The sequence below is a fragment of the Chenopodium quinoa genome, unplaced genomic scaffold (assembly GCF_001683475.1).
Source record: "Chenopodium quinoa cultivar QQ74 unplaced genomic scaffold, ASM168347v1, whole genome shotgun sequence".
Classification (NCBI taxonomy): Eukaryota; Viridiplantae; Streptophyta; class Magnoliopsida; order Caryophyllales; family Amaranthaceae; genus Chenopodium; species Chenopodium quinoa.
Window position 1 is genome coordinate 569,662 of NW_018743284.1, and position 16,172 is coordinate 585,833.

Here is a 16,172-nt window from a genome sequence, read left to right on the forward strand (position 1 = left end):
ATTATTTGATGTGTGTCTTTTGGTTTCAAGAAATGTAATTCTTTTAGCTTGCTATAGATCAAGAAATATAATCCTAGGATTGTTGGTTGTTTGCACTTTATTACTTGAGAGCACAATCAATGTTAATTTTTATCTTCTTCATTTAATTATCTTTTGACATGCTTCTTGTAAAACTAAAGCAATGTAATAGAAACTTTTATCTTCACAATTTTAATATTTATCTTCTCAATGCTTCATCAGTTATTGGTTGAAGGTTTACTTTGTCCAATTCTTACTAATTCTGTTTTTTTTTAATTATTTTTTTAGCTTGTCTTGGTTGATCCAAACAGAGAAATTCAGGAAAAGATGTATCAAGGCCCTTCCAGACAGAATCCAAAGGATCCTAAGGTGAATGTTGCTGAACAATCCAGACACAAGTTTAAAGGTTTTGCAATGAAACTATATATTTGTTTCTGCACACAGACTTGTCTAGTTTAGCATTAATTTTCTTATGTACTTGTAAATTGCAGAGCTTATTCCATGTTTGCTGCAAGATACCACACGTTGGGTGTTCTCTCGCTCCTTGGTGAGTTATCATGTCATACATACTTCAGGATACTTTAACTTTCTCCACATAATGCCTTCTTATTAGGCTCGGTTTGTTTTGATGGAAAACACTTTTCATGGAAAATCATTTTCTAAAGAAAAAAAGATTGTGAAAAATGTTTTTCTTTGCTTGTTTGTAAAGGATAACTGTACTTATGAAGAAATAGAAAGAAAGGAAAGTAAAAGGGAGGGGAAGTATGGAGGAGAGAAAATAGAGAAGTGGAGAGTAAAAATGAAAGTGTGACATACGTTTTCCTACCTAAATTGTAAATTTTTTCCTATGGAAATTTGTTTTCCACTCTAACAAAACAAACAAAGGAAAATAGAGAGATAAACCAAAACTTACGGAGCCTTAGTCTCCGATGGTTTTTTTTTTTATGCTGCGAACTTGCCTTTTCCTTGCTAGTCATTCTTAGAGCTGACTATTTTTGGGGTAAGATATTGCTATTGTATCAATCTTGGCATTCTTAGAGCTGATGATTTTGAACATTGCCAATGTGAAAATAAAGGTACATTGAAATATGGACTGGTTATATTATTACCTTTAACTGTTCTAGGAAGCGTAGCAAAAAAGTTATTGTAGGAAATCCTCCATGAAAAGTTGAAACTAAATAGGCTATTTATATCTTAACCAAGTTTGAAATCTTATAAAGCTATAACTTCCTTTGAAGGTGATCAAAGACTTCAACAAGGCCTTGTGCAATGAAGCACTTCTGAAGCTTCTCTCCCATGATCCTGTTGGCGGCCTTAAAAAGATAACCTTTGACCTCCCACTCGGTACTCCTGACAGCAAGGTACTGTTAAGTTTAGTAATGATAATATGAGACACAATGCAGGGTATTGTTAGTGTTGATAACTTGATGATGTGTATGCATCGACGTATGTAAAGATGAAGGTATATTGAATATGGAAACTTCAAGGAATCATATCAAAAAAATTACGATTGTAGGATATTTTCAGCTCTTAGTACATATATACATCATATTTAAGTTCTATTGTAACTTATCTTCAAAAGGCTTATATATAATTCATGATGCTGTGATTTCCGATTAAGGTGGGTAAACAAAGAAGCTACCTGATGGCTAAAGCAGTGGAAGAGTACAAAGATACACCCATGCCACTTGGAATTTGTTGTACTGAGGTACATACTCTTAAGTTAATTACTTCGTATTACTATGGTATGGGATGTATTGTATGAAATTATGGAACTAATAAATAATGCTTTGTTTTTTTTTTTGGTTCATATGAGCCACTAGGGCGGGGATGAGAATCGATCCCAGAATCACCTGAAACCGGGAGGGAAGCTCTTACCAACTGAGCTACCCCTCACTCTCAATAAATAATGCTTTGTAATAGTGAATCAGGTAGTTTAAAGTTTGAACGTATCAGTGGTATATGATTCAGGTCTTCCTGTTTGTTGGTGGAGATTTTGCTCTCGGAAATGATGGGGGCTTGAACAGCTGAAAGGCAACTCAGAAATTCTTGCGTTATCTCTATACAGAAGACGGCATACAGAAAGTACATGTAAATTTCTTAGCCACTAATACATTTATAGTCCTGGTCTTGTTGATAATTAGTCCAAAACTCGTTTGTAATTACAATAATAATTCCCTTCTGTTATGATGCAGGGGTTTGATGAGATGGCTTTTGGTTGCTCCAAAGTGAGCCCTGAGAAGATAACAATGCTTAAAGACATGCATTTGACTTCTTGAGAAGTTATGGTGTTCTGAATTCTGATCTTATCTGCTTATGAGACTTGTTCTTTAGCTCTGCTTCGAGCTGTTAATGAAACTTGTAGGAAACTTTGTCAATAACCTAGACGCGTTTAATGTGAAGAGTACTAAATACGTTGTTGTTTCGAGCTGAGTTAAGTTACCTAAAGCTCAAATATGGCTTGGATCGATATTGCAAGAAAATGCATTGGGTAGTTACTGACTTATACTTTTCGGGTGCTGAATTTCTCTTCTTGCATTGCTTATTGCTAGAGATTATGACATTATTGTGTTTACGCGGAAAATATACACATATATTTTCTGATATCGATCATATCTCATTCTAATAGTTTGTATAAAGTAAATCCTTTCTACAATTTCAAAGTAAATTAGTAAAAATTATGCAAATGCACAAAATTTTAAGAGAAAATATAGTTATATATTTATATATAAGCATAATAAATACTGTAAACTATCAAAGTTCAAGTATCCAACTTACAGCTCTTCTGATCTTGTACCTTACTTCCAAGTCGAACATGAACATCTCGATTTTTTTGCTTGTTTCCGATCTTGTCATCAATTAACAATCAGTGCAAAGGGACAAGCGATTCGACCCAAGGTTGTACAGGCAGCATCAGTGGATCATTTGGTAGTAAGCCAGACATGCTAATCTTCCTTATTGTTTCACTTTCTAAATCACAACAAATCAAAAATCTCTTTAGATTTTGTGAATAACCACTACTTACTAAAATGATGTTATCATTATTATTGCTTCCATCTTTTAAGCAAGCAAAATTCAAGTATCTCCAATCTCCTAAATCATTGATAATATTCAATGATCCACATTGGGTATGAAAGATACGAGTCCATGAATAATGCTCGTGCTCGCTTAATATCCATATGTTCAAATAGAACGTCACTAGACACAATTGTCCTTTCAAAGTCGACAATTTTAGTCTAGTTGTTGAAATTCCTTCGGGGAGAGGCATCGTGTAATACCTTTGAGTAAAGAGATCGAAACATTTTATGTGTTCACTTTCGTATTTGAGCCAATAAAAGGAGTTGTTTGCGAAAATGGTACTTGTTCCTAGTACACTCCAATCCCACTCCCAAGGCGGGTTTTCGATTATCTCCCAAACATTAGTTTTTAATCGATACACCAACGATTTTCGATCTAGTCTTCGTGTCTCATCACTATTCCATAACTCCGTAAACTTTAAAACCTTATAATCGTTGGATTTACGGTATAACCAAGTGCTACCATCTTAACAATCTCGATATACTTAGTTTTGTAGGCGAAGTTAACTACCTCAACAACCTCGCTATACTTGGTTTTCAAGTCGAAATTAAATTGTGGTAACTTTTTATGTACATTGGTGACAGGATTATAAAGCTAAGTGAAAGGAATTTTTCAAATGGATGATTTGGAAGTGCATACAAGAAGCAAAGTAAGCCATTGCACGAGGCGACTAATCCGACTATCTTAGCGTTACGTGCAATGTCTTTAGGGTACGGAAGTTGGGTCACGAGACAGTTTGTACGTGTGGTAAACGTCTATAGAGTAGATATAAGTAGTCTCTTTTTGAATGGATTCGAGGATGAGGGTATTAGTATCGGATATTGTTTTGAGATGAGATCGTCGACTAAAACGGAGTTGAATGAAATGTGGATCGTCGATTAACTCGTACCATGACTTTGAAACACACTTGAATCGTACAAGGAATTTAACGGGTAACCATGAGAGTATCTTGGAGATTAGCTCCAAAGAAATATAATTATGATATCTAGTCTTACTCTGATTCATCATACTTGCAACTAATTTTTGAACTTTCAATTCCTTCACAAATTTTTTTAAAGGAATCTAATTGATAGAAATAAAAACTAAGTTTGATAGAAATACATATAGGGAAGATTATGTTAAATACGGGCTTGAGTCGGATTATCCCAAAACCGTGGGCCGAGCTCTGATATCATGTAGAAAATAGGAAAGTTTGATATAATTTCCAATGAGATATCTAGTGCATATAAATAGGCGAATACTTAGGTTAGCTAAAGTCCTAGAGCATATAAATAAGCTAAAAGATATACTTTGACTCAGTTAATGATAGGCTAAGGCTAACAGACTATTAACAATAATAAGATAGAAACAAGATGCTGCTCGAACACTCTGCCTACTCGAAGCCTCTTGTTGCATAGGAATCTCATCGAACATCCCCAATGCCCCTGCTGTGGTTCTGCGAGTGAAACAGCCGTACATGCTGTGATTTTGTGTCCTAGTACGCATCGATTGTGGTTGAAAAGTGGCTGCCAGGAAGCTCTTAATCTTGCTACATCTGATTCTTTTGGAGATATTTTGCTTTGTTGGGCAAAAAACCTTTCGGAAGATGTTTATCAGAAAAGCTTATTCCTCTCTTGGTTTATTTGGTTTCGTCGCAATAAATGGGTCTTTGAAAATGTGTGGGACTTGGATGAGGCTCTCCTTCTCAGACATAGCAGACTGGTGGCTGACTACGGTGAGTATACCGAGAAGATTTATGGGAGTATATCTTCTCCCAGTGAGCCTGCTGGTAGACCAGTGTGGGTGCCTCCCCCTCCTGGTATAGTGAAGATAAATGTCGATGCGGCAATTTCTGAAGAAGGCTGGGTGGGGTTGGGTGCCATTGCCCGTGATTATAGGGGTCAGGTCCTGTTCTCGGCAGTCAGCAGGGTTAGAGCTCGTTGGGAGCCGTTGGTTGCAGAATGCAAGGCACCTATGTTCGGTATAAAGAAGGCCATGGAGCAAGGCTTAGGTGATGTTATACTTGAGGCAGATTCTTTATTGCTCGTCTCCAAGCTTAAGAAGAAGTCCTTCTCCTTTGCTGCTGTTGATGGTATTTTAGAAGATATAATCTCTGTTAGCTCGGGTTTTTCTTCCATTTTTTGGTCTCATGTAAAGCGTGATGGGAATTTTGTTACCCACCACCTAGCTAGGTTAGTGTCGTATGGTCGTGAACAGCTTTGGGAATATCTCGTGCCAGATGAGATTTCCCCATATACTGTTGAATAATCTTTCTATAAATTAATGCACTAACCGTTTTCTTAAAAAAAAAAAAAATAGAAACAAGAGATGATTACAACTAATCTAGGTAAAGGAAGGTATGTAGCATGTATAAATTAATATTAATATTAATATGACCAATTTTCAAAATTAAATTGATTGCATGAGTAGACGTCCTAGCCATGAGGACACATTAAATTGGTTTGGATTAAAATAAATATTATTCTTCACAAGTGTATAAAGGTCCAAGAATTATTTTTCCAATTATGTGTCGTATGCAAAAATAACCAAATTAACTGTTTAAAGGCAAAGTAGATTTTTTTCAACCACTCAAATGATCTCCTGGGGTGTTATGAGGTCTTTGGAAAAACAACAACATTTGTGTGTTTTTCCTTGGTTTGAAAAGGTCCAAAATCAACCAATTTTGAAATTTGTATCCACTGTTTTTGGGCAATTCGGTAAAAGAATAAATATTTGAAATGAATTCATGGGGTGTTCCACAAGGTTATATATATAAGTTGGTTTGGAACCAAAAAAAAAAAAAAAAAAAATCATATTCTAGGTCTATAAAAGCCCGAGAATAAGTACTTTTCAAATATGTGTCGTATAACAAAAATTACAAAAAAGTCAAATTGACCGTTTAAAGGAAAATTATTTGGTTCTAGCTACCTAAATGGCCTCACGGGGTGTTATGAGGTCTATGGGAGCTACCCATGCATGTTTCCTTTTCGGGTTCGAAATAAAGTCCAAAATTGGCCAATTTTGAAGGTTATAATCCATTATTTTTGGTCAATTTCCTTAATTTTATTTTTAAATTAACCTGAATGCATGGGGTGTCTCACAAAGTCATATAAGTTGGTTTGTAAGTTGTAACAAATGAGATCCTATTTATAGGTCTATAAAGATATGTTGCATATACCAAAACAGCTAAATTGATCGTTTAAAAGCAAAATATATGTATCTAACCTCTCAAATTACCTCCCGGTGTTTTATGAGGTTTGTAAGAGCAACCATGACACATTTTGTTTCTAGGTCTAAGAAAAGTTTAAAATCAGTTAATTTTACCTCTCGTTCAAAACTAATCATTATGTTCCAATATTTTATAAGTAAAATAAAATTATTTAAGTTCACTAACAATATAATTAATTAAATATTAATTTACTAGAGGCCTGACTCGAACTTGACCACGATGGAAGATCTCTCCAATTATTTTAATATTATCCAAAAACCCTAAAAAATCGATGTGACATTCATTTTTGGAAAGGATCTTCTAAATACAGCAACATAACCATGTAATAAAGAGGCGGCACATTCATTACTCACTAGTCATCCATATTCTCTGTTGAATCATCGAAAATGGCGGGTCTTGGTAAGAAGAAGCTTCAAAGGAAGGCAAAACAAGCTGAAAAGCGAGCAGCAAAGAAGGAAAGCAATCAAGGAGAAGAAGAACAACCTTCATCTTCTTCCTCAAATCCTGGAAATAGTATCAGTAATGTTCAACTTCTGCCACCTGATGGATGGTTTTCACAGCTGAAGAATGATGTTCTTGATTGTGGGCCCATTGGAAATGTAGTGGATGGTCTCTTAAGAAATACTGTTCGTATGACTGTTGAATTACGAGCTTCTAGATTTGGTTCTCTTCCCTTACTTCTTGGCAAGAATCTCGTTTATATTCAGGTCCATCTTTTTTTTTTTTTTTTTTTTTTCTTTTAATCATGTTTATGTATATATATTTTTGTCTTGATTATATTGTATTAGATGTGGGTATAAAAATATTGAAGTTTTGAATCATACTGAGTATATTTCAGTGATTTATGTTGGGGTTTTAGCTGATGTTGCTCTGGATTTTAGTGTTAATGCTCTGCTTTATTTACTATATATATAGAAGAATGTTGAAATATTTTATAAGATTGATACTACGTATTATTAAAATATTGGAGTTTTATCTTATATACTTATTAATTGTTAAGTGAGGTTTGATTTTGATATAGTGGTTTATCTTGAGGTTTTACAAGATTTATTTTTTTTTGGTGTTCTGCTTGTGGGGTTGTAGAAAATAGGTTTTGGGAAGTTGGTTAGGTAAATATTGAAGTTTTATGTGTCAAAAAAAATAAAATTATATATTGAAGTTTTGAATGATTTATCTTCTTAAAATAGGGTTGAAGTTTGCTAAAAAAAGGGTTTTTGCCCTTTTAAGGAGGTTGGTTTATATTATGTAGAGATATTATAAACTATTTGAAGTGGGTTTTGTTTTGGTATAATTTTGATTAATATGGTTTTGTTCAAGCATGTTGGTTTATTTAGTCAAAATTGTAGTTGTATAGGGTCAATCCAATAGGCAGGTCTTTGTAAAGACTGTCAAATAAATTGCATACTTAGTTTTCCATTACATTGTTGCTAGAAAGTTGGAGATTAATAAATTAAAAACAAATCATCTTGCTGCTTTGGTAACTTCTGTATGTTTCTATAATTGTGCGTCTTGGTTGATATTTCATAAATTCGGAGCAAATACTGCATAATGTGCTCTACTCAAAACCAATGTTGGTATACATGGTGTCTGAGGATTATCAAGTCATTTACACTGGTTGTGACGCTAGTGAATAACTTAATATCATGCCAAAACAGAAGCTGCATCTTGGTGATATATTAAAATCTATGTGCTTTAAGTTCAGTGGACATGCAAATCAATTCTGCTTGGATGAATTTAGCTATGTGAATTTCATGCAATTCAGCTTCTTTGAATGCATTAGTATATCAACATGGTTATAAGTGCATTAGTATACATAATTGTTGATTTGAGTTGCTGCTTTAGTCTTATATCATAACTTCCTCCAAGTCAAAGAAGGAATTATAGGATATAAATTGTTGCATTGAGTTACTCTTTGGCTTTCTTTGTGGTTCTGGTACTTTAGCAGCTTGATTCTCATATCACGAATGCATATTTAGATGTTTAATATGATAACTTTCTAGTTTAATAATCCTCTAAGAGAGAAGGCAAAAACAAATTCGAGTAACTTTGTTTTACTTTTCTTGTAGCTTGTGGTGATAGATACTGATAGAAGCATTCAAGGGAAGCTGTATACAACAGGAGCAGAAGTAGAACCTTATGCAGTAAATGTCACTGCACATTCCAGAAAGTTGTTCAAAGGTTTTGTAGCAAGACTCATATAGTTTGCTGGCATTGCTATCTATTTGATTTTGTGTTTATGTCTTATTTATTGGTCACAGATGCTGTTCCATACTTGCTGAAGGATACTGACCAATGGTTGTTCTCCCGTTCTTTGGTAAGGCATCGAATAATTTACTTAATGGTTCTGCCTGGAATATCGTTCTCATCAACACTGCTACACTATGTTTTCCCTATCCTTATAGAGTGATAGATCTTAATGAATTTTATAAGTAAAACTTTGAATCATAGCATGTAAACACCCCCATCTCCACGCAAAACCCGCAGTGATCTGCATATCATCTCTTGGTTATCACATAGTTCCTAATAGTGTTGCATAGATAGATGCCATCCTTAACTCAACTGAACTTATTTTGTTAGTACTTTGTGTTAGGAGTTAAGAAAATTCATTCTTTCCTTATAGAATCCTTTTAGAAGTATAGATCTTAAGCAGTTCATTTATAACTTTGAATCATAGCATAGACCCCCTCCTCCCAAAATAACCTTAGAGACTCGCACATCATCTCCTAGTTATCACATTGTGACTTGTAGTGTTGCATAGATAGATGCGACCCTTGCCTCAGTCGAACTTAATTGGTTAATACTTTTGTGCTAGGATGCTAATTCATTCTTGTTCACCCCCTTTCATCACGTCTGAGTTACATGTTTGCTTTAATAACTTGGTCTTCCTGACTGGTATAGTTGTATGTGTATATTAATGCTGTTTGGATCTAGACTCCGAATTAATAATTTTTTGTTCCAGATCACTGATAAGTGATAACAACTAGGTTTTTTTTTTTTTTTTTTTTTTTTTTGAAGAAAAGTGATAACTAGTTATATTTAATAACTATTTGTAAAATAACACCTTATTTGTCCCTTTCAGGTTTTCAAAGGATATAATGGTGTGATTGAAAAAGCAGTCCAGTTCCCATCTTATGATCCTACTGATGACCTACTAGAACTACCCAAGAATCTATCCGGTATTCGTTGTGCAGAGGTACTCTTCGTAAATTTCTTATGTTTCTATGAGCTGATTAAATTTTATTAGACCAGTAGGTTTTCAGATGTTTTTGTTTGCTGTCATTGCTATGAATGCTATCGTATCTGCACAGGCTATATGTCTCTGTACTCTCTAGCTTTCTCTGTTTGACTGTTGTGTGTGTAGTGTATGTAGCTGCTAAATTGCTTATCTCAATTATAAATCCATACTTCTGTAGTATGAATGAAGTTCCTTGATCTTTCTACAACCTACATCCTTACCTGTCTTATAACATCCTTAATCCTCCATTTCATTAGTTTAGTGAAAGGTTCTGAGATGTCTCATTGATTTTTCTATTTACTTTGGTATTCTGTGATACATAAACTGTGAATTTCGTAGTTTAAGTCTTTACTACTTACACTGATCTTATGCAACTATCATATTAATATGAAGAAAAGATGACTATGGTGTTGTAAAATTTGAGGAAATATTGGTATGCAACAGAATGAAAGAAAAGCTAATGGTATCATTGGGATGACATCAAACTATCATAGATTCATAGGGTGGAATTTTAAACTAGCTATATACATTTTGTGCAGAGCTTGTAAGATTAGGTGGTATATCGCTATTGATGACACACTAAGGAGGTTCCGGGTGGTATACCAGCTTTAAGGTCATTGTACTATGTGGTTTCGGGTTTAAGGAATGAGTGTATTGCCAGTATATGGTTGGCAATGGTATCCGTATCAATGGAGCAGTTATTATTTTCTTATGCCACAAAGCCTATAATCAAAATGAGCTATTCTATCCAAGTATCATAGTTAGCTCCGTGGAATATCTATGTTGTTTTTCAAATTGGTGCTTAGATTTTTATTTGTCGGGGTGGGTTCTGTTCCTAGTGCAGTCTTGGTATTCTATAGACTATTATCGCTAATGTGCAACTATATCAAATTCCTGCAAGCATCTTCTATAGCTTTCGTGTTAATGTTCTTAACTGTTTCATCTTAGTGTCACTCTTCCATGTAGCTTGAATTGATAAAATTATATGTTAGATATAGCAAGTGAGGCTAATTTAATGAGCAACAGATATAGCAAGTGAGGCTAATTTAATGAGCAACTTCATACTCTCTACTGAGTTTATTAACACTGTTGTAGCAGTTGTTGAATTATAATGAGCTGATACAGTTTCAGTCTCGGCTTTTAGGACAATAAGACTGTATATACAAGGAGTGAACTAGTTTTTTTTAAGGACAATATCTAAAATGGCTCAACCTCTCTACCCTCATAAAATTTAATCTACCTAGTGTTAATGTGTTAGCACGAGTTGTAAACGTTTGTTGAAATTTCAAGCACACATCGCAGACATCTAGATCCTATTGTAAATTACTCAATCCTATGTACACAATTCAAACTTCACAGTTTTTTTTTTTTTATTTCTCTCCAAACTACACGTTTTTTCTGACCCCTACTGTAGAATCGCTTGAGAATTGTTTTTCTTATGAGTTACTCTGTTAATGTTGGTCTGTCATGATTTTTAAAGACCCTCCTATTAAGATATTGAGTAGCTCTTGTTAGTTGCCTTGGATCTACTCTCCTTTGGAATGCAATCTATGCACAACATTGTTGGTTCTTTTCCTAGAATCATTGCAAGATTATAACTTTTTGCTTTGTTTTGTTTGCATTGGTTTGTTTTAAGGGTCTTAGCATAACCGACCTGATGGCGACCTCTATAGATCATTGTGGCTTTCGTCGTTACCCAACATGAAAACTACTTCTGTTTTCCAGGTCTTCTTGTTCGTTGCTGGGGATTTCGATGTGAAAGAGGATGGCTTGTGCTCCCGTGATGCTGTGAAAGAACTTCTGCATGAACTGAATTCGAAAGAGGGCATCTCCAAACTACTTGTACGTTTCCAATATATGTGGATACATAATATTACACCCTAAAACTAGTGTGACATATATTATTTGTATTCATATATTCCTGATGTTCTTGTTTCTATTTCTGTTTCTGTTTCTGCTTCTGCAGGCCTTTGATGTGGTGGCTGCAAGTGTCGTCATCTCTAAAGAGAAGTTGGAGGAACTGAAGGATGTGCATCTGAATTCGATTGCTTGAAATATCCGTAGCTGAATTCTAAAACAAACTTAGCTTTGTTTGCTAATCTTCAGATGTGATGTATATAACTAATGTTTAAGCAACTCGTTAACTGTCGTGACTAGCTGGCCTGGGCTTGGTACTTGATACTTGGAACTTTGGTAGCTGATGCAAAAAATGTGCTGGGATGTTTAATGTCAGCTTGATGTCTATTTACGGCGAACTATATAATTTGATGCTTTATACACGTACAAGCACAGGAATGCACCATACGCGCACGTGCACACACACACTACATGCCTGCACAGGGTCTGTTTCTATTCTCTAAGCTAATAGCATGTTCAACATGACTAACATACACTCACTCAGTCCTCAAGTCATCAGTCATCACTAGCCTATTGAATTTGAAGCTTACGATTATGAATCTCATGTTCCTCTTTATGTAAGGAAGCACCAATTAACAAACTTAACTTGTACGTCGTGAAATCATACAGTCATACACCAGTATGAAGCATCTAATGTGATTCCAATGTATGAGAATCGAGAAGTGTGTCTTGTTTGTGCAATTTAGGCTTGATGCGCTCTTAGCCAATAATAAAGGGGTACAAGGTTACAACATTGTATTGAATGTTAGGGGAAGACCGGAAGATTATACTTCCATACTTTTGGTTATAAACACTACTTCATATATTTATGGGATGGTGATAGGAAATCTTAAAACACAAGAAATAAAAAAAAAAAAAAATGTTAACTGCTATAATAAACTATGCAAATAACATGGCAATAGTGTATATGAACACAATAATTTAGCATGATTTATATTCGAACTAGACCTAACCCAATGACACCAGTACGGCATTACTCATGATTACTGATTAGAAATCTGTCTAGTATCACCTTTTTTTTTTTTAGGACCAATATCACCTTATTTCAGATAGAAAGAATACTACCTTAGCTTACATCTAAGATGACATTATTTTTTGAAATTTTGGCAAATTAAATGATTCTAGCTACTTAAATGGCTTCATGGGGTGTTATGAGGTCTATGGGAACAACCCATACATGTTTCCTTTCCGGGTTCGAAAAAAGTCCAAAATGAGCTAAGTTTGAAGGTTATAATCCATCGTTTTTGGACAATTTTCGTAAAAAAAATTTAAAATTAATTTGAATGTATGGAGTGTCCCATAAAGTCATATAAATTGGTTTGTAACTTGTAACGAATGAAATCCTATTCATAGGTGGTCGATAAAGATATGAGAATGAGCAATTTCCATTTATGATGCGTGTACCAAAATAGCTAATTGATTGTTTAAAAGCAAAAGATATGGTTCTAACCTCTCAAATGCATGACCTCCCTTTGTATTACTCGTATGAGGTTTGTAAGAGAGACCATGGCACTTTTTTTCCTGCATATACAGAACAATGGGTCTTCTCTCGCTCTTTTGTGAGTTTTTGAGAATAAAAGAGAATCACTTTTATGACAGTAAATCTCTATTACTCACTGTGAGAAACGTGTTTGTTTCTCACAGTGACAGTATCGTAAATAAAATGTATGATCTTGTTTGCAAAAAATTTGTGTTATTTTTTTTGGGACTTTTGAAATCTTATATTCTGTTAGACACATTACAGCAGACAGACTACTTGTTTGTATAATTGGTGTGGTTATATATGTTAGGATTGAAATGATGGTGCGTAGATGAATAATGCACCTTCGACTTTGCTTAACTTGGTTATGTCCTATGATCAGAATCTGAATTGAAGTTGTGATTCCTGTGAAGGTGCTCATTGATCAAGGAGTACAACGGTACAATCCATGAAGAAGCATTGGAGTTTCCTGGATATGATCCTTCGGGTGGCCTTGATAAACTTCACATTGACATGCCATATGACGACATTCGTTGTACTGAAATACTGTGGAACCTTCAGTGGATGGTAGTCTCCATGAATTTTTGCATCATCTGTTTGGATCACTTGAAGAGCCTCAAATTGTATTCATAAGTTCGATGGCTCAAGAAATCCCCTAGCAGTCTTATTTTTTGTTGTAGTTGATGATATATTTTGAGGGCGCCCCCATTAATCACTGTAACAATGGTTTTTGGTTTCTTGAATTACTTACCCAGCATTGAACTTTGAAGAAAGGGGCTTGAGTAAAATACATGTAAATAGCTCATACTCTTACGTATCCTACCTATCCATTCTAGTACAGAATTTGTCCTTGATTACAGTAACTTTTTCTTCTTCTCATTTTAATGGAGGAAAATATAGTGATAAAAAGGACTTACTGACTTTTGTTTCTTATTGATTTTTGTGGGCAACTGATTTTGTTTCTTAATGATTTATGTGGGCAACAACCTTCCTCCATTGTTGTTCAAGGAAGAAGCTGGGTAGAAGTTAACGCCATCCTTATCTTGGCGTTAACATGCTGGAGAAGAAATAATATAAAAATAGATAGTGCGCAAATCGAGGCAATTTATTACTACTCTGCCATTTGATAAACGTTTCTTTGCTTGTTTGTAGAGAAGGACATCAACAAATAACTTAACAACAAGAATTACATTTCTTTTAATTTAAGTTTTCTTCTTAGCTTTCGTAGTTTTCATTGGCTAAGTGATCAAGCAATAGTGTAGTTTATCACATAGCATGTATTGAAAATCGTTCGTCTTTTCCAATTGTATGACCATGGAGGTAATCTTTCCTTCAACTTGTACAATTGTAGACCTGACTCTATCATTTTATTAATGGAATACATTTGTATATTTTATCATATGTTTATCAACTCGTTTCTTTGAGCAATCTAACTCGTTTTACTTCTTTTGAAAAAACTTCCTTATTTATTTGTTTTACGTTAGAAAGGTTATCAATCTTTAAAACCAGTAACTCGAGAGGCAGCCTCCTAATACTCTAAAACAAGATAGTATTAACTTGTTGATAAAGAGCAATATTAACCTCAACAATACCATTACATGCGGTTCTTAAATTACCATCTCAGTACACTCGTAGGGGTCAGACTCATCGTCAAAGATACTATCATCGGCAAACAAAACATCTCGAATTGGATAAGATATAGAGGACTTTTTTTTGGAACAGGGGAACTCGTGTTTTTCAGCATTATAGGAAAAAAAAAAGCCGATTTATTAAACACAAAAAAACTGTAATTAAACTTGAGACAGTGCTAAATCAAGGTGAAAAACAAGTTTTCAACAAAGAAAATCCATATCCTAATTTTTCGAACGCGAGAGAGTGATCAGTGTATGAGAAATTCAAAGATCTACACAAATTTACTGGAAAAAAACTCAAATTAATTGAGGGGTTTAATATAGGGGACAATTGTGTGGAAGCAAATCGAATTTTTGAGCAAAAAATTAAATCGTGTTGCAAGAATCAAAGAGATGAAGAGAGGATGAAGATGAGTTTAGAGAGAGAAAGTTAGATGAAGAATCCAGAATTATGAGGAATTGTGAGGAGAAAGAAGATTATGTCGGTTGGGGCAATTAAAGCCTAAAGGAATATCTCAATCTTCCAAAAAAATCAATGGACACCTCACCTTGTTTTAGGAACAATTAAGGGATTAAATATGGGGAATGAAGTTATTTTGGTCAAAAATTATATCCTAAAATAGAAAGATTCTGAAATAGGATTTGTACTTTAGTTTACCCACAAAGGAATACATACATTATATTACAAGACGGAGGGAATAGTATGAAATGGATGTGAGCGGAAGTAGTAAAGTAGGTTAGTGTTAGTTATGTATAGACTAATGTATAACAATATTAAAATATAATAAAAGTACATAAAAGAGAGAGAGGAAAAAAAAAAAAAAGCGATGTAAACCCCACCATCACGTGAAAAGAGAGAAAATAGTTATGGGACCACACTCTAACTATACCACTAAAAGCTTAATACCATTAGAATTTTATTTCAATATTACTAAGAGTGTATTTAATACCAATACAAGCATGTATAGGATCACTGAATATACAATGGTATTATTTGACCACTCGATGAGGACCACACTTTTATTGCACCATTGGAAGCTTATTAACTAGTAAGTACTACTGATAGTGCATTTAGTACCACTACAAATATATATAGTGCCACTGAATTTGCAATGGCATTATGTGACCTTCCATTGATACTACTCTAAATTCATGACATACTACATAGAATTCTACGTGAATTTACTAATATGTCATCGGTTATGCATCTGGCCATGCATAGCCGTTATCTCTTTAGAATGCCTCGTGGATGTGATACCATTAAATTGTTTGATTGGATACATTTTTACTGTTCATGTTAGCCAATTAGAAATACTTTTGGGATTAAGGAAACATTTTCTCCATAGTTCAATAAACATAAGTTCAGTTTTATACAAATAATTTCATTTTAGCAAAAATTAATTTTAGTTCATTACAAAAAAGTTTTAATCACTAAAAATTCAACAATTTTAAAGAACAAATATAATAGAAAATTAATATTAAAAAAAAATTAATTAGTTAAAAAAATTTAGTTTGTAAACTAATTCCACTTCAGTAAAAATAATTTCAATTTAACATAAATAATGTGAAGAGAGGAGGGCCTTAGTCTTGCACAATTACGCTCTT

General features: G+C 34.1%; 1 protein-coding gene across 1 annotated transcript; it reads left to right on the forward strand.

Moving 5' to 3' along the window:
- The first annotated feature begins 6,636 nt into the window (after positions 1-6,636).
- Positions 6,637-11,749, forward strand: LOC110735461. The gene is made up of 6 exons (XM_021915651.1): positions 6,637-7,011; positions 8,371-8,482; positions 8,563-8,618; positions 9,384-9,497; positions 11,265-11,381; positions 11,506-11,749. The coding sequence occupies exons 1-6, from the start codon at positions 6,691-6,693 to the stop codon at positions 11,590-11,592; spliced, it is 807 nt and encodes a 268-aa protein (XP_021771343.1). The 5' UTR covers positions 6,637-6,690; the 3' UTR covers positions 11,593-11,749.
- The last annotated feature ends 4,423 nt before the right edge of the window (positions 11,750-16,172 follow it).

Coding starts and splice junctions, on each gene's coding strand:
- LOC110735461 (XM_021915651.1), top strand. CDS start 6,691: ATGGCGGGTCTTGGTAAGAAGAAGCTTCAAAGGAAGGCAAAACAAGCT. Junction 7,012..8,370: donor AGAATCTCGTTTATATTCAG/GTCCATCTTTTT, acceptor CTTTTCTTGTAG/CTTGTGGTGATAGATACTGA. Junction 9,498..11,264: donor CCGGTATTCGTTGTGCAGAG/GTACTCTTCGTA, acceptor TCTGTTTTCCAG/GTCTTCTTGTTCGTTGCTGG.